The 19,907-nt window shown below is 41.1% G+C and overlaps 1 protein-coding gene across 5 annotated transcripts in view; it reads right to left on the reverse strand.

Annotated features, from left to right (window-relative positions):
- anks1b (ankyrin repeat and sterile alpha motif domain containing 1B) overlaps window positions 1-19,907 on the reverse strand; it is a 214,512-nt gene that overhangs the window by 62,320 nt on the left and 132,285 nt on the right. For all 5 annotated transcript variants that reach the window (XM_019273148.2, XM_010738620.3, XM_019273146.2 and 2 more), the window contains one exon: window positions 8,306-8,492. In XM_019273148.2, coding sequence (XP_019128693.2) covers window positions 8,306-8,492 — 187 coding nt within the window. The remainder of the gene's footprint in view (window positions 1-8,305; window positions 8,493-19,907) is intronic.

Raw genomic sequence — 19,907 nt, forward strand, 5'->3', positions numbered from 1 at the left:
GAGCTGTCAGTCATCCCAGAGATTTAAGACTGAGCCCTGTTTCCTAAGCACCATGGACTTGGATAAATTATTATCAGCTCCCTCAGGTGATACGCTAAGGATAGGTGAGTGCTAGGCTATGCCAAATCCACATCAAGATGGTACTGTAGGATTCAAGGTGGGCCGTGCCTGGATTGATGATGGCAGGAAATGATTTGAAGTCTGGATCGCTGATTCGAGAAAGCATTAAGGCGAATGAATTGCTTGTGAGAGTCGTAGAAGTGCTGCCTTAAAGTAGCACTGGAGGAAGGACGTTTCATTTATGTTAAACCCTCATCAGCAGCTTTGCATCCAATATTTAAGTGTGATTTATACATTAACTGTTTAAAGCACTGGACCCCGGCAAGAAAAATCGGAGAGGTTGTGAGATGACGAAACGAAACAATTTGTTCGTTTCCCTCTAACCTTTGCTTTATCCTTGTGAAACCCTGAAGCCCTGGCTGCTCACAGCTCATGAACATACCGTAAGCAATGTGTGATCAGGGGTCACATCTCTTTAAGAAGTCACAGTAAACAAAGATTACACACATTCTATATGTACATAATCCTACAGAAATATTGACTAATTATTCACATCCATTGTTTCCAAATAGAAAAAAGTGCAATAAATATATTAAATGATTTAAACTGATCAGACTTTTACAGGCTGATAAATGGAAGTAGAAAAACTTGTTTTTTATTTTGGGTTAAGCCAAAAAAAACAAAAACAAGGTCAGGCAGAAGAGTCAGGTTACCAACTGTTGGTGAATGCTAACTGTGTACTCAGTTTGCACTGTTAATAAATTCGGTTATTTGCCATTAACGCAAAAACACTGTCTATAATCCGTGGACCTACTTGTCCCCAATTAATTTTCTTGCTGAGTAAAAACTCCTCCAGATGAAGAACAGTTCCCCCTGTCATCACCTTTTTTTTATTTGTGATTGGCTGTGGATGCTGAAACTTAGCCTCGGGTCTGTCAACAGAGTGAGCGTCACACTAACAGGTGCAAACGGGTCAGTCTTAACTCTGCTCCCCCCCTTGTGAGAGATACGACTCCCCTCTGAGAGCATCACTTCATGTCTGATAGCCTGTGTGTATCCAAACCCAGCCTTAAGGCAGCGAGGAGCCGGTCTGCACATATTGAATTCACACTTTCATTCCTGAGTCGACTACGCGGAGTGTATTGCCACAGCAACTGGCTCGTCTCCCACAGTAACCCATTTTTCTCCGGTTGGAAGTTGGGAGTGATGGCAGTTTCTAGTGTGTGTGTGTGTGTGTGTGTGTGTGTGTGTGTGTGTGTGTGTGTGTGTGTGTGTGTGTGTGAGGCAGTGAGAGTTAAACGTGATATGAGGTCACCACTGAGGATGAGTATGTGTGCTACATGTGTGTCTGTGTTTGCAGCAATAGTAACATCTCAGCCATGAATCACCTCAAAGCAAAATGGCATGTTCGGGGCTGATATTATTATTATTTTTTTTTTGAAAAGATATTTATGAAATGCAACACATTAGCAGAGACAGAACGTCCTGAACTCATTTCCATCATTACCCATGTAGTGTTTTCAGAGCCAGCAAACCAGATAGAGACAGGAGCAAAGCATCTTTCTCTTCTGGGATGACGTATTTCAGTGAAAGGGAATACAAGGTCTAGTTACAAGAGGGATTTAAATTGATTTCATTGCAAAATATGTTAGATAAAGAGGAAAAAGATAAGGGTTAGAGGAGGTTTATGTAAGAATTTTAGTTTAAAACATTCAAAAATGAACTTTTTAATGTGAGAACAAACAGAATCATCTATGTGTCACTTTGCAGAATACAGTAAAATTATGCTGCTTTCTTAAATTATCAACACAAAACGGCAAGGATTGTATAAGAATGAAGTGCAGCTTTTTAAAGCAGTCAAGTCTCTGCATATCTGCACTTTATCCTGTACAGTCAGGTCTTATATTCCGTATGTGATCAACAGCAAGATGAGCTCCTCTCTGCATCTGACTGAATCCTGCTGCTTGCTGTTTTATTTTGAACCGAGCCTGTGCATCTGTGCGAGCCTCCTTTTGTGTTCAGAACCTTCCAAACATGAGTCACCGTCACCTACAGCCATGCTGTGGCGGCTCTCTATGAGGCTGTACTTTTTTGGCACAGCGGTGCTTGGAGCTTGAATGCTAACAGCATGTTCACCATGACGATGCTGAAATGCTGATGCTGAGCAGGTGTGACGTTCACCGTGTTCCCCATCTCAGTGTTAAAGTGTTAGAATGATAACATAGAAAAGCTGAGGGTCTTTAGTTTTGCAGACAAACTATAACTCTGACATGACAGATGCACAGTCAGAAGATGAATCAAGTTATTAGGATTCATCCTGCAGGAATGATTACAAACTTTCATGGTAGTTCATTGGAAAGTTGTTGAAAAAGTGGTGGACCGTCCACCATCCCTACTAAAAAAAAGTAAATTTGCATCGCCCAGATATTAAAACACACACCACGGATGAAGCCTTTCAATCTTAAGTCTGTCTTGTTAGCACAACTGCCTGAAGTGGAAAAACTAAATGATAAAAGCAACAAGAAAGTCTTCTCATTAATGAAACTGTGCTGTTAATTACAGCTTCATCTCTGAGGGTGGTACAATTTGGAGAGGACATTTAACTGCTAATGTCCAAAGGGGGCAAGACTGTGAACCCACTCTGAAGTAAATTTTACTTCAGAGTTTAAATATTAGAAGCTTAAAGATTGCAAGACTTTGTATTAGACTGCATTAGATTGTACAGGTGTCCCTTAAAAACTCCAGTGCACAAGCATACGCAAGAAAAAGGCTAAACGTTCTCTACCTCCTCCTACCTGCATGCATCAAATTTTAAACGTAGCAGCTTTTTATCCTTGATTGATCCCCTCTCAAACCCGAGTGAAAAACCGCGGAGAGAAAAAGCTATAATTTCATCACATCTGCCTTCTGCCACACGACAGGGGGGCACACATTCAGCACATTCAACCTGGGTAGAACAGCAGGGGGAAAAAAAATCCTGTCATTTCATAGAAGCAGAGAGATAGCACCACTGCTTTTTCTGCTTCAGGTGCAAAATGTGAGGGCGAAAAAAAAACATGTGCTAGATTCTGTTAAGCTATGATTATAATTCAATATCAGTGACCGATAATAGCAGGTTTATGTCATTAAGCCTTATGCTGTGCTGGCACGGACACATAGAAAAGGAAATGGCTTCAAATATAATAACAAAGAGCACAGGACAGAGCTAAAGGTGGGGATAGAAAATCAAATATGCGTGCGTGAGTATCAAAAGGCGCTGCTGACGTTCAGCATGATTTAATGATCAAGCCCGGCAGGCTGACAGTCCCTTTGTGCATTTGTGTGGACGAATGTGCCCGTAGTTGTGAGTTGATGTCAAGGTGTGAGTGGAGTGTGTGTGATATTTGAGAACAAAACAGTGAATTAAGCAACGAGAGAGAAATTTAATGAACTTAACCCTTTCAGGTAAACACACAGCTGGTGCTGCGCTCACAAACACACACTTGGAGAGCAGTTGATCGCTTTGCCATTTACAGCTCATTAACTGTTAGAGCTCATCGATCAGTCGTGCCCCTTGTGAGGCTGTTTGCATGATGAAGAGAATTTGAAGTCCTTTGTTTTTTTCTTTCACCGCTGATCACAGACAACTCTAGAGGATTTCATTTTCTTTTGTTCATTTAGACGCCCGGAAACTTGCTCAATTGCGAGCAAACACAGCGTTTTAAAGTATTTCATAAGGTGAGAGTAAGCGAGAGACTCTCAGGGAAACAGCTTTACTGCTTTAAATGCAAAAAAATAAACTTCACTCAGGCGCTCACTGCCTGATGTAGAAATTTGGAAAATGTAGACTATGGCAAGAATGATGTAGATAAGTCCAAGGACTTCTAAGTGTCTGACCACAACTAAAGCCGCTGAGTAGTCCTCTGGAAATCCCTGTAGCTGGTAAGTAAGTAGCAAACTACACATCATACACGATCCATTTCTTGGCTAGATTTCCTGTTGTATTCACAGTAGTGTATGGCTGTGGCTTGCTTTTGATTTAACGTGTGTGTGCACGAAAGAAGAAGCTGCAAACATGAGTAGAGACTATAGTTACAGCTGTACAAAGTTTCCTACGACAGCTACAGGGACTTCATAAAGATCATCTGCAGCAACAGAAGCTTTTTCTAGTGCGGCTTTAATTGCTATTATGACCGATAGTCATAATCAACAAAAAGGTGAGAATTACAAACACTGAGATTTCCCTTTAAATTACATAAACACAAACACAGAGTGAACATGAACTCTACAATAGTTCATTATGAGTCAGTTCTGTGCTTGCATTTACATTACGGTGTGTACAGTATAAGCAGCCAGCCAGTCCTTCAGCGACTTAACAGCCTCCAGATGAATAAATACAGACGTGCAGATTTGTGCCCGTTTGTTACCGACTTGTCGCAGGGGGCACTGCATAATTCATGGAGGACAAACTGCGTCAACACTTGCACTGCTTTTGCATAACACTGCATTGCACTCTGCACCAAGGGCACTGAGGGAATATCTTTCTCCAGCAATGTCCAACATTACATAAACTGTAGTTCCGTGGCATCAACAGCAGCACCGGTGATGGATCGGGTTATAAATAGGCCCTCTCTCTTTCTTTTTTTTTTTTTAATCCAACTGCCCACGCAGGTGGCTGACACCTGCATGCTCTGCTGCAGGGCCGAAGATATATTGTATAAATGTTAGGCTGGTGTCAAACAATGGTTATTTTTTATTTTTTTAGGAAGAAAACGAGATGAATAAGACGGAGAGAGACAGATACAGAGAGGAAAGGAAGGAAAGACCTTTTATGGTGTTACAGGAGGGAGAAAAAGAGTCTTCCTTTCACTTTCTTGTCCTCATTTCTCTCTCCAACCCCCTGAAATCTCACATTTCATTCTTTCCATACCCCCCCCATCACCTCCTCCTCTTCCTCCTCCCCCTCCTCGCTGCTCCTCCTCCCCCCCCCTGCAACGCTAGACTCCGATTCCCTCTCTCTCTCCCTCACCCACTCTCTTCTTCATTGGCATCCTTTGAATTCTGTGACTCTTTGCCTTCTGCATCCACATACATATATACACTCCTCCTTTCTCTCATTCTCTCTCTCTCTCTCTCTCTCTCCCTCTCTCTCAGTGTAAGCCACTTGTTACCATGGCAACCCCACAATGGGCCTTATAAAGCTAATAAGTAGAGAGAGAGAGAGAGAGAGAGCAGGAGGGATGAGCAGAGTAGCAGAGGAAGAAGGAGGAGGAGGAGGAGGAGGAAGAGGAGGAAAAAAAAATACAGAAAAAATTAAATGGAAATATAAATGGGTGCCAATCTATTCCTGGTGTTGGAGCTCCAGGCGAGGAGAGCGAGGGAGGGAGACATATAGAGAAAGAGAGAGAGAGAGAGAGAGAGAGAGAGAGAGAGAGAGAGAGAGAGGAAGAAATAGATGTACACATATTAAAAATACATTACAAACTGTACCTATAAAGCAGGGTAGTGCTTAGATAATGCGTTTTCATGCACGTGGTGTTAAGTGCTTTATAACTTTTGTGAGTAAGTACCTGACGACAGAGCTCAATCTTTCCTCCGGTGCCTCGAGTTGCAGTATGTTTACGTCAGCAGTCACATTTTTACTCAAGAAAATATCACAGGATCTTTTCAAATGTTGCAAATTATAATGCACCGGTGGAGTGAATTAAAGCAAATCCAAGCGAGGATTAAAATAATAATCTGCAGGTTGTTACTGCGATGAAAACAAAGATGCACTTTGCAAACATGAGCAACATTTTAAGAAAAGTCCAAAGCATCTTTTTAACCTTTAAACTGAACCACCGATCACTGCACATGAGCACTGAAGACCAGAATCAAACTTAATTAACTTAACTCATTTCCAGATTTTGCTGGAATTCATTTTTAAAAAGGCAGACGATTTTAATCTGACTGCTGCTAACGAACCTTTTTGTGTATCTCGTCCACTAGCAATGTCTCGTTTGTGAGCGCCATGCTGACCAATTATGGCAGCTCAATCAAGCTCAAGTAGGCTTACTGTGGAGAAAGAAATTAAAACACAGCTGACATTATAATGCACGTGCGTGACAGACGATGATAAACACATAAATTGTCGGTGCGCTGGATTTCTTTGAGCCACGTTTATCGCAGCCTGTCTACTCCCGCCAAGATCGCACTTGTGGCTTTGATGACAAGCACTTTGACACACAGCAAATTAAGCTCAAGTTTTGTTTTTTTTACAGTTTAAAGTAGAAACGAGAGCTTTGCAACCCTGTGATCAATAATTACTCCCTCAGAAGACATCAGTCATACATCAGTGTCAGAAGCAACACTCGTATGTAGGTTCAAGATGGAAATAACACACTCTGGATATGTAAAGACTACAGAAATGCTTCAATGAGAATAGTAGATGATCTTATTCAGTTTTTCGTGTGTGTGTGTGTGTGTGCACCTGTGGATTGATAATGAGTGTGCACTACACAGATCAAAGTCTAGCTGGGCCTCTGAACTGCTCCTGGATGAAACAGAGACACACACACACACACACACACACACACACACACACACACACACACACACACACACACACCTCCCGTCTGGTCGACTTCCCCCTGCTTTGCCTCTTCTGTCGGTGTCTGATAGCAGCGGGCGTGAGGACAGTTGGACCGAAACCCAGGTGAGAGAAGGAAGTATTCGCGACCGCGTCACACCGGCAAACTATCGCCAAGGCCACCGCTTCGCCATGACAACGAGGAATCTCGTCTCTATGGTGACACATGAAGTGAGCGACTAGCGAATGATACAAAAGGTTTGAACCAGTGGTTCCCAAAGTGACAACATGCTAAATTATTTTTTTAACACGGGGCGTAAAATGTTGGCAAACAGGGTGTTAAAACATTTGTCAGGCAAATCTTCATTTAGTATTTATATTCCTTATACGTAATGTCAGCGTAAATAAAATACCTGAAATGTGCGTGTGTGCAGATTTGAGACCTGAGCCTCTTATGAGAAAACACCTCGTTCGTCACATGGAATATTCCTTTCGGAGGGGAAACTTTTAAACTCAGCGGGGGGATGTCATTAGATGAAACTAACAGTGTTTCATCCGGTCTGACAGTAAAAGAGACGCCCTACAGGACTAAGAGAGCATCTTTTGCTGATGTTTCTTTGAGAGAGAGAGAGAGATCTGGTTTCAGTTTTCCCCTGAAAGTTCTGGTTTGCATCCACTCAAACCAGCAGGTCTGCCGTTAATAAATCATGTAGTGCAGCCATACCTGTGCCACATCCACATGAATTAATTTAAAGGTCAAAATAAAGAACTGAAGAATTATTCTCGCTGCTTGTTTCAGCCTTGGATTTGAACAGGTGGAGCTAACATAGCACTGGGAGCTGATTATTCCACATTTTTCGGTCAGTTTCAGCGCAAGTTTGAATCATATCTCTAAGTTTTTATTGACAGAAATGTTGCAGTTTTCATGGTGTGCTCTGCGCTCCGTCCACAGTCCGACTGAGAACCAGCAGCTCTTTTTCTAAGATCTGTTGTTAAGTCTCTGAGGTGTTTGCCTCTTGGCTCTCATCTCAAGTATGACAGGAGGAGAAATATGATTTCAATTTCTTGGGACCTAAGGCAAGAGGATTTAAGTTTCATCTGGTTTGCAGGCTGAGAGAGTTTAAACAACAGCTGCGCTGAGGCAACAAATGCAAAACCAATAAGAAGGCTTTATCATCAGCACTACCTTATAATGGTCAAATAAAAAGTAAATAAATGAATGTAGCACAAGGCCACGGACAGTATACAGACACTCAATATATTGACTTCTGGAGTAAACATGTGCTTCATGCATTATTGATGCCACAACTGAATGCGACCGACATAACCCAACCACTCTCCAAGTCACCAGCAGGCTTATATACATGAGAGATTTTTCTATGCTGGATTAACTCACTTCACCCAACAGATTATTAACTGGTTCATCAAAAAAAATATTCTTATTGCATCCCTGTAATATTCAAGTCTTCTAGTCTTTCATTTCTTTGCTCGGTGTTTGCACAGCAGACAAAGTAAAGAGACCTGACAAGCATTTTTTATAACGTGATATTTGTGTTTGTGCTGATCCTCCTCTACAGGGAGGTCAAAGGTCAGGAGCTCGGTGTGTACTTCAGCAGGGCCGACGCTCACTGTCATGTCTGGCTGAGAGATGGCATTTAACTCTCATCGCTCTCCCACCCTCCATACCGAAAACCTTACCTGTGAGCTGACAGTCGTCGTTGGAGCCTGCAGAGTCCTCCTGGTTGGGGCTGAGCGGAGGGCTGGCAGGTGGGCTGGTGCTGAAGCTGGCGTAGCCCAGGGACGAGCTCACTTCGCTGGGCTCGCAGCTGTGGTTCACTGGCCTCTGGACATCCAGGGACGAAGACAGAGAGGTGCGCTGCTTGGGCTGGATACAAGACAGGAAGAAGAGAAGGACAACGGTTAGAGAGATTAAAACAAATATTTTTTATTTATTTTTCTCTATGAATTAAAAGTAATTTGATTTCAAGTGTTTCATAGGGACTGAATTTTGGCTTCCAATCTTAAATACACAAAATAAACAGAAACAATGTCAACACTGTGAAAAATGATGATGCTATCTTTCTACCGTCAACATGCCTGATTTTAATTTTATATTGCTGTATTTAGCTTCACTATGATAAATTATCATTGTACTTTAAATTACTCCTTGTCATTCTCGTCTTACGACCGATTTCTTTTAGTTTTTTTAAATGTAATATCACTTTTTTTCAGACACTGTTTATATCTTTCATTTCTTTCATTAAAGTTTGCTGATGTTGTTTGTCATAATACAGCCTCCTTTGCTAAATATCCCTTAAAAAACAGACTCATTCACTCCGATACTTGAACGTGTGTGAGACATGATAAGGTGGATGGATTTCAACAAAAAGAGATAAAAGAAAGAGAGAGAGAAGCGAGTCAGAGGACAAATGAAACTGTAGACTGGCATCTGGTAAACACATCTTACATAATGAGGCATTTGCGGTTCTCAACAACCTGCTGCTATGCTTCACAAACAGCTCAGGCAGTCAAAACCCTGCTGCTGCTGCTGCTGCTGTGTGTGTGATTGTATGTGAGTGTGTGTGTGTGTGTGTGTGTGTGTGTGTGTGTGTGTGTGTGTGTGTGTGTGTGTGTGTGTGTGTGTGTGCGCAAGTCGGAGGATGTAGGCAAAGTGAATCAATACTGTGAACCATAAAGGCAAAACAACATCCTGGAATATTGAGACGCAGACACATGACGGGGCCACCTTCATGAGACCTTCGCTGTCTTGTGTGTGACTCAAGGCACAAAAACAAGAACCTTGAGAGAGAAACAGAGGACGTGAAATGAAATGAAAGCAGTAGGAAAGATGGCTTTTCTTTTCTTTTCTTTTTTCTATGCATGCTCAAATTGGGCTTTGAAGAGTCTTCAGATCGACTGAACCGCACTGATATGAAAAACAAAAGCAAAACAAAAGCAGGGAAATAGGTTGAACGAGTGGAATGGCATGGAAACAAAAAAGAGAATCGGGCAGGGAGAAATGTTTTTGTTTCTAACTGTCGGTGAGTGAAAATGGAAGCAGTGAAGAAAGAAAAGGGAAGGAACAAAGAAGAGAAGAAAGAGAGTGTAAGAATTTTAAATAGGAGATGAAGGAGGTTTGGCAATAAGGAATGAAGGAAGCTTTGAAGGAAGGATGGGAGGCTTAAAAAGAGACATGGTCATGACGAAATGGACGGTCAGAAGAGAGGCAGATAGGATGAAAGGATGAAGCAAATAATAGAAAGAATAGGAAAGGGAAGAAAAGACTTTTTTTTTTTAGTAACAGCAACCTGAATTCGGTGGAACTTCCATTGCTATAAAAAGAGAAAACTATTAAAGGAACAGTTTTTAAAAATAAATACGCTTATTCATTAGATGAGTCAGCAGCCTGCTCACTTAGCTTAGCACAAAATCTGCTAACCTGGCACCACTTCCAGCCAAGGAACTGTCAGATAATGTCTTTACGCTTTGATTAATCTGTACTAAAAACCAAACAAGATATAACATTTTAATTAGGGTGCTTTATAGGTACTGAAAGGCGGATTTTGTTGCCAGACTACAGAAGCTTGGGTGCTGGCTGGAGCTTCATTTCAGTGTGGGGTGTTGTTCTTCTCTTCTGACTTTCAATGTCACTTTGTTCTGCTGTGTGTGTGGTTTCTGTGTTTGTGAATAAACAAATGAACAAAAAGGTCATAAAGACATTTTCACACACAGTTTAGTATCATTCCAGTATTTATAAAGCGGCACAGAGACCAACCACAGCGGCATCAGAATGCGGCACAGACGCAGCAGCAACATCGACTTTTGTTTTTTTTCTTTTCTTCTTCCACTGGAGACTTAGCCAGTAGGGAATAACACCATAGCAGCCGCATCCTGAAGAGACGAGGCATGTTTAAAAAGGACCAATGCATCGAATAAACAAGATCACAACAGCCCAGAAAGGCAACGGGGAATTGGACGGTGATGGTATGAGGCCAACAGGAAGGCAAGGAGAGGGGGCAACATACAAGCTTCAAAAACATGTATTTACCAATGACAGTATAGAGAATGGACAGAGCCTGAGTGACGTCACGTTTCCAAAGTGTTGTTTTGAAGCCTAAAATATGCTGCGCTGACCAACCACCATGTCACCTGGATCATTTAAATATTGGCAAAGACGAGGATCATCGGCGGACCTGAGGCGGGCCGAAAGACGCCTGGCTGCTTGAATAAGCCATCTGTAACGGTACGTACCTGTCAATCAAGTGAAGATGATGTTAATTATGCATAACTTTAATCCTTAATATCATTTGAATGGCTGAGTTAAAAAGAAATTCACCCCCCTCACAGTTGTCATGAATGTGGAAATTAGCTACAGAGAGCAAAACTGTTTTTTGTACCAGGCTGTAAACATGTTTATTTCTGCTGTGAAGTTGGACATTTTAATACAGACGCTTATGGAAAATGACTCACTTCTGCAGCCAGCCTCAAGTGGCCACTGGAGGAATTACATTTACATTACACTTCATTTCCCAGCAGTGGTGGTTGCTATGTGGTATTTTTCTTACATTTTTTATGACCTCTTTTTAAAAAGCACTGATGACCTACGTTTAAGTAGCAAAAAAAAAAAAGTCTTACAAAGACAACTAATATTAAACAACGTCTTTCAATGTGACTGCATGAATACAGCACCTGTTGTGTTTACTTCGCCGCAGGCTTAACAACTATTAAAAGAAACCGTCCCGAAATAAATGAGATGAAACAGAATCAACCCAGAACTGCTGTGATGTGACTCTGTGGTGTTACAAAGTGGGAGGCTGTGGTTGTGTGTCTTTCTTTTGTGAGCCATCGAATGTTTAATGAGCTTAATTCAAACTTCTCCTATTCATCCTCGAAGCGTCTCTTTATTCCTGCACTTATCTCTGCCTCATCTCTGTGCGATTGACTTCTGCTTCTTTCTAACAACTGAAGGTGTCTTCTCTCTGCTTATTAAGAGCTCAGATAAACACACACACACACACACACACACACAAACTGACGCATACAACAAAACATACACACATACTGTAGGTCTGGCTGAGGCTTAGCGTTAACAATGCAAACGGGCAGCAGCCTAATGAACATGTCACGGCCGATTGGGAGGGGATTAATGAGCACAGACACACAATCACACACAAGAACACACACACACACACACATATACAAGCAGGTTCTCCATGCCTCACTGAACTACAGCAAAAAAACATTTTCCCCTCCTTGAACAGCATCCTTGGGGGGAAAACGGCATTTAACACATCGCTAATGTGTGTGTGTGTGTGTTTGTGCCTAGGGGCTAATAACTGACACACCTATTAGCCAAAAAATGTAATTTCCTCACCGAAGATGAGGTGAGATGCGGTTTGCTGTTTAAATTTCTTTCCTCCCATTTAAAAAGTGCTAATTTCTGTGTGAGGAAGTGTGCGTTAAATTATGAATAACAGGATAATCAATTATCATAAAATTATCATGATTAAAAGATCGGATACCGTGGAGTTCGGAAACGGGGGTATCCACTGTTGATGAATGAACATTGAACAGAAGAAGAATCTAACGTGAAAATCTCTATTTATTCCAAAATGTTGCCATTTCCATTAAATCGCTTTACCGGCTGACTAATTAAGCAGTTTAACGTGAGCAGAGAAGTGAAATGTAATTATCATAATGTGCTTAATTGATATTTTGTCTGTTAACAAAAGCTGAGTTAACAGTGTTGGATATGGAGCGATGCATGGTCTTTTGCAGCCAGTGTTTTCGCTTCACAATCACAAAAAGATGTAAAATAACAAAACTCAGAAGGCACAGAGCTCAGAGGACAAGATGAAAAGAGAATAAAATAAAAGCAGCAAACACCCTCCCACATCCAAAACACACTCAACTCGCAGCTCTTGAAACTATCACTCTACTGTTCTACGATATTCTCCTTTTCCTTCAGTCTTTTTATTATTCCTGCACAGGGAGCAACTTTAGAAAGTTTCACTCAGGTGAGTCTCTCAGGTACTGACACACTTTGAGACGATTTCACTGAAATTAACATATATAGTGCCCCCTCTAAAGACTTAAACATGCTTCATGCAGCAGTATGTGCGTGTCGGAGCCTTTCCAGAGACTCGTTCGTATTGTACAGTTCCATGACGCCTGGCATAGACAAGCTTTTTTTTTGCCTTTTTGTTATCTGTCGGAAATACACAAATAAAAAAGAAAAGTAAGTCAATAAAATATTCCTACAATCGTAGCGGTCTCTTAGCAGGGTAATGTATTAAATCAGTTTTGTTGCCTTGGCACAGCCTCATTTCTTTCAGTTTTTCCTCAAAGAATACTGCCGTTTCTTTACTTCTTTCACTTTAGTTTTTCTCCGTGCATCACATAACCGAGTTTGCTGTTGGAAACATTCAGGTAGCAGCAGCTTGTCTTATCCGTCACACAGGTGATGGTCATCAAAGCAGAAATCAAAGATTATTTAAGATATGAAACACATGAATCAAGGAGTTTCAGACATGGGTCAAACCGTTCCTCATGTTGGAGTTGGTATGGCTTTTCTGTGTTTGTATCACCGGAGGGTTGAAAGATTTGCTCAGAGCAAACAGCTTGTTTTTCTTTCCACACACACACACAAAAAAAAAAAGCCTTTCTACGACAGTGATTGTCTCACTCCACTCGGGTGTATTTACTCCTGCAGCACCATCAGTCTCATGAAATTATCTTTCACTTTGTCCGACATCTAGAATTGTCAGAAACTGTAGCTCGGTTTGGACTGGAAGTAATTCACCTTCTTGTCTGGTATCTGTTATATTAAAGCAGCTTTTCGCGCCGATGTTACAGATGCACGCGATTTTAAAAACGCAGTGCAGAGGCCGGTGAAAGCTCGCAGTCCTCTTGGCTAACAACTAATGAGGTGAATGAACTGCAGGATTTATTGAAATCATCCAAATGTTGCGTACAAATCCTTTTAATACAAGTGGAAAAATACCAGCTGGGATGTTTAACTCCTACCAGAGAGCTTTCAGCATTAGTGTAAGTCAGTTCAATTAGCAGCGAAGGACCCACGCATCTCCTGTGGGGCCTCGGGGGTCCGGCTAACCTCAACAACCGCTCTCACACACTCATGAAAGGTCTCCTAGTCGTCCTAGCAACTTTAAAACGTTCAGGTGGAGCGCAGTAACCCGCCAGCTATGATGAGAGGAATGAGCTGACAGTGCGTGAAAGTAAATCGATCTTTTTTCTCCCTTCGCCTTGTGGCTCTTCTTCTCTATTTTCACTCTTCTTGCTTCCCAGCACGCTCTTTTCTTGTAAACCCCTCTCTGATGCCAAACAGCTGCCGTGATTGTTTATCGATCGCGTGCATTTGTTCACGTGTGGAATATTTCCTCGATAAAGACACGTCACAAATGCGGACTCCTATATGTAAGAACTGTACGTTACACATATGTGCTGTGATCATGCACAGATCCTGAGCTAATTTACTGGAAGATTAACCGACTGGAGCAACACTGTCAGAGACGGATCATCAAGTGACTGTGTGTGTATTCAGCACAAACATAGCCACAGCGGCAAACTGATTGATGTGAACAAATTAACGAGCTCCTAATGGCAAAGTGATTAGTGATCTGTCTGTGCACGCGTGCAGGATTAAAAAATCTGGAGATTTTCTGGTGGAGAAAAAAAAATAGGTCCACTAACAAAAAAAAAAATGTTGAAATGCTGATGAAATTATGGTAACCTAACAGCAATACAGCTTGATATGTTTTTCATTGTTTTACCTACAGTTGTTGCTTTTTTTTTTTTTAATTACTCAATTAATCATTAGTCAATACGATGTCGGAAAACGTTGAAAATGTCACAAGTTCCAAACGTCTTCCAGTTGTTTCTTTTGACAAAAGCATTAAAATCCTTTTATCTTAGTATTTATCATTTACTGTATCATATTATGATATAAAATACCTCACATTCGACAACCTGAAGCCAGAAAATGCAGCATTTCTGCTACATAAATAACCTAAAACGATAAACAGATTATTAAAAAGTTAGTTAGTGAATATCCCGCTGAAAGGTTGAACTTAAGTTCAAGATTGACTATTATTTTAGACCTGGTTCGGTTCACTGACTTGGGGATCTCTAACACTCGTAATCAGCCACTTGTTTATTTGATTAGCAGGTAGCTAATGATGTTGATCAATTCTATTATACTAGGCGTACGAGTATGAGTCTAGTCTCTTTGGTTTTAACACCTGTTGGGTTTACACTCATTCTACCAGTTCCTATCTTAGGAACATTAAGGAACGGTGTACTTTCTAAGTATATCTTTGGGCTGGCAGAGCCTGGTAGTCATTTTTTTGTGATGTCTTGTTTTCTTACTTCTGTATAATTATGCTGTCATCTCAAAATGACTCTGCACTGATGTTAAAATTACACATATCACCTTTAAGTTCACAAGATGTGCGTTGGTCAAAACAAACCCATCTTGACTTCAAGAAAACACTTAAAATCGATACCCCTTACTTTTATTCTGACGGGATTTGATTTTGATTGATGACACTAATCTTTAGGTGCCTTGCTCGAGAGCACCTTAATTTGCTGAGCTGAGATTATAAGTCATTCAGTTTCCTTAAGCAGATTCCCCAGAGGGATTTAGAGCAGACACACTGGCTGCAAGCCTGCTTCTTAACGCGCTCACAGCTGTGCCATATTCTGTACATGTTCCACTGAGTACTACGAGTGTGTCTCTGCATCCTCTCGACCTTAGTATGGGGAAATATCTACAATCTCCGTGCCTCTAAAAACCAGTTAGCCTGCCTTATCCACACACTCCACTCTTGAGTGTGTATATCTGCTCTATCAGACTGTCACGCCGTGCATTCCTGTGTGTGTTCATACATATGTAACGCAATGTGTTCATGTGTGACGGTGGATCTGAATGTGTGCAATGCATACCGTACTGTAAATCTAGTGAATGGCCCCGTTATGGAAAGTAACAACAAACAGAGAAGCTGTTCTACACCGTAATGCATTTCCTTTGCTCTTAACCTTAAAGGATGAGTCTAATGAAAGTATGTTTTATAGTCCCATCAAAAACACTCTTTGCTCCTACGTGAGTAAGGTTTTCTATTGTGCAGACGATACTACAATGCAAAGCTATAACCACACAGCAATAAATTCCACCTTCAGGGAGGTTATAATGTTCCTTTCTGTTTCGGAGAGGTGTTGATCCAACTTTATGGTCATTTTGGAGGCCGTAATTTGAGCGGCTGTTGAATTGCGTTGTGTTGCACCGAGAGGCGCTCCTAATGTTTTCTCAATCGCATTTATATCGACGGGAACCACCACAAACTACTTCCTCCAAGTGACCATAACGTTGAATCAGCATCTCTATAAAACAGTTTTGAGAATCGTTGAATTTAATGACCTTCATGAAGGTTGAATTTATTGCAAGACTGTTGCATTAGTTTCAGTTTTATGTACCTATAATAAACTGGCGAGTGAGAGAACATCTGTGACCTGTTTTTAAAGATGTGCATACAGTAGACAGGCAGAGGAAGTCTTGAGAGATGGACTGACGCGCTATTGATTCGCCTTCCCTGGAAGTGGTTGTGCATAGCAAACCAAGAGTTTTAAAGGCTGTGCTGCAGAGAGCTACAGTACATTTGTATGTATCTAGAAGTAGTATAACAAGTACAGTACAGTTTCCTGATGGACAGTAAGTAAACTGCTGCAAATTGTAGCTGCTGTTAGCTCCTGTAGATAGCCGTGCTGCCTGGGAATGTGGGCTCAGAGCACCAGGGGATTGTAAGTGCTTACACTGGTACCGTGGATGATTCAGACTACCAGGAAATGGAGGTTTTAAGGGCTTAGGACAAGAGGGAATGCAGACGAGGAGTGCCACGCTTAGCAGAGGCAAAGCAACTAAAGAGGACGACGGAGTAGCTAGGAATAGAAGATCAAATCTGAGACTGGCTTTTAGTTTTTTTAATCGGAAAACATTTCAACCTAATGCTGCTTTAAGATTTTAAATGTGAATCAGTCCCCACAAAAACAGAAATACAAAAGATTCATGGATAGGTGTGTGTCTGTGCAATGTCACACCGTAACCATGTGACTGTCTGAGATAACCAGCTTCAGCCTCTGTGGGTGCAAACACGAGTTTTATCATGTGTTGACTCAAACCAGGAATCTCTCTTAGGCAAGTAATGGTTATTAAAAATTTGCTGTTAAGACACGCACACACACAGAAAACTAGGACATTGAGCCAGTGGGTATGAAATTGATAACCCCATGATGCTGTCCTTCTTGCTTTCCCCTCTTTCTGCTTCTATTCATCTTTTTGATTATCCCCTCATTCTTTTTGTTCACATCCCATCTGCCCATGACTGTGATCAAGAGCCCGTGGAAAGCTAATAAGTCCAGCTGACATTTTGGACAAGAAGCGAGGGATGAAGAAATAAAAAAAAAACGACCCAAACATTGAAGCCCATGGATTTAATCAATATAATCCGTGTGGTCTCTCTTCACGCTTTCACAGCGATCACATGTTTTTTATCAGCGACTGGCTCGTGGTCAACGTGGCAGCGGCATTAAGCAGGACACAAGCTGAATAATTTCTTCTAAACCCGGATTTAAAAAGAGATAAATTACTCAAACACATTTTTATTTGCAGCAACAAGCCTCAGGGAGTTTACACACTGGAAAAAATGTCCAACGAAGGAGGTCATTGAGTCTAAGACTAGTCTTATATTCAGTGAGAATCACAGCCCACATTATTTAGGTCTTGTTTCATGAGGTCATCAATTTAAGAAAATCTTTATTTGCAACAGATAAAAACAGTATAATTACTTATATAAGACTTATTATAGGGTAAACAGGGGAGTTAATCTCCTGCTAGTTTCCAGATCTCATGTTGACCGCAGATATACGGGTCCATTTATGTCACAAGAACTATCAACATTATCAAACTTAATATCACTATGTTAAGTTTTCTGAATCACAAAAATCCAGCGTAGCTTTTATATTTACCGTACGGACTTTGTTATCAGGCAAACTGTATGGAAAGGATATAACTGTGATACTGTAAATATCAAGCTTTATATAATATAATACATAAGCTTTAATAAACATACTCTATTCCCTTTATAATAGAACATCAGAGAAAGCACACGCTGTTTGTCACACTGTCAGCGTGACATGCATTGAACAGTAGAGACACTGCTGCTTTATGTAACATTAGTATTCTTCCTGTGGTTACTATTCATCTTTGTAACACGCAGTAGTCAAGGCAATAAAACTGAATAGAAATGATACAAATGACAGCATCAAATAGAATAATTCAATCAAAAGATTTGTGAAGTGTACACATTATAACAGTTCTTTAATGAGATTCACATCCGATGTATTATTCAATTTGGTCCAAAGTCATCTGTCAGAGAAAATGTTACTGCTAGAAATTATTTAATATAGAGTGATATAATTGTTTGCGAGATGTCAGGAAAACCATCTGATCAAATTGCCCTTTCACTGTATCACCCTGTTTACTAACAACAGTCAAATTTTAATCCCTGCTTTATTTTTTTAACCCCGCTGTGTAAGCCTGAAATCCTCATATTAATATTCAAATCCTGAAAACAGGAGGGACTATGGCGCGATACCAGACACGTCTATGCACGCTGCAGCAGTTTGCGCGCATTTTATCCTGATTTGTTTGCCGTACAGTGCGCGCTGATGAAATAGCCAGCGGGGGGGGACACTAATAGGAAATCAAATGAATTCCACTAGAATTAATTAGGTGCTGTAAAATTGAACTCTGGTGCTCCTTGATTATGTGCGCTTCAAGCCAATCGGAAGCCCGCTGGGCACCGCATGTGATCCCTCTACACACATTAGTTAACATGCCAAAGATAGGACCATGATGAGGGGTTGGGGGGGATGATGGGAGAGGAGGTGAGGTAGGAAACAAGGGTGGGTTGAAGGACGTTCAGAGTTAGAGGCAGGTGACATTTTGCCTCATTGTAAAGCTTTTATTTTCTTAATCAAACAGGAAACGAGTATCTGAAATATATCTGGAAAATCTGAGAAGCACTTCAGCGGGATTTTTTTTTCAGTGTTAAGTCACACGTCATTAGCAGACAACAACTGCCTTTAATTATCGAGGTGTGAAACGTTCACGCTGAGCTCGTGTGTCTGTTACGTTCTTCCGAGTGAGAGGACTAAATTACTCTCAAGCCGCTAATGAGGACGACTCGTTGTTGCATTTTAAGCTCCGAATGTTGATTTGAACTCATTCATCATCAGTGAGACATTATTAATCTATTCTTGTTGTACAAGACAGTGAAGTTTTCTGAAAAATTCAGGTGTGCACATCAGTTTTTAGATCTGAGATGATGATGCCGATACATATTTATTACATATTTCTTTAAGATTACACTGGTTTCCCAGGAGCCCCCTTCCCTGAAATAATCATATTGCAGCATTTTATTAGATTCCACACAAATATGCATGAGTCATTTCTCTCTCATCATTTCAACGGTGGATGAACCCACCTTAGCTTCAGGCTGCCTGGACGCTGAATTTTGAACAGTCTGCTGGATTTGCCTCCTCAATCTGGATCACGTTAGATACCACATCCTTCCACATGATCAATGTCAGACCTGAGATTAATTTATCAATTGACTGGTTTGGATAATGACTAACTATGTGACTCGATTACAATTCATGCAAGGACCAAGCTTCTCAGCTTACATGATCACAATAACATAACTGCGCTAAATACACTCCATCTACTTTCAGTTGAGAGTTTGTTTTTGGTCCACTGCAATTAAAAGGTTTATTAAAGTAAAAGTTTGACAAAAGAAACAGTTTAAATATTTGAAAAACTGCAATAATTTGTCAGAAATCAGCTCCCACACACTGCAATGACTCATCACGTCAAGGCTGAACACGGACCCGGCACTAAACCACGCACCATCTCGTCTGCAGCTGTACGCGCGCTGTCCGCAGCAATTAACGTCCTGGTGTTCTCGCCCCTTTCAAGAGTTGCTGTTGCTCTAAAATGTTGCAGTGGCAAACACACACAGGCAAAAAGTGTGAAAAGCTGAATATAATGTGTCTTTGTTAGAACTGTCACAATGGCTGCATGTCACCATTGTACAAGGAGGTGATGGACTTGGAGGTAACAGTGCAACAGCACAGTCTTTAATAGGTCCCCAGTTGAGGAGACTGCAGGCCAAAATGTTTCAAAGCCACAATTATGTAGTTGTGGAGGTTAGCAGGTGGTACGGCT

Source organism: Larimichthys crocea, chromosome XX (assembly GCF_000972845.2).
Source record: "Larimichthys crocea isolate SSNF chromosome XX, L_crocea_2.0, whole genome shotgun sequence".
Taxonomy (NCBI): Eukaryota; Metazoa; Chordata; class Actinopteri; family Sciaenidae; genus Larimichthys; species Larimichthys crocea.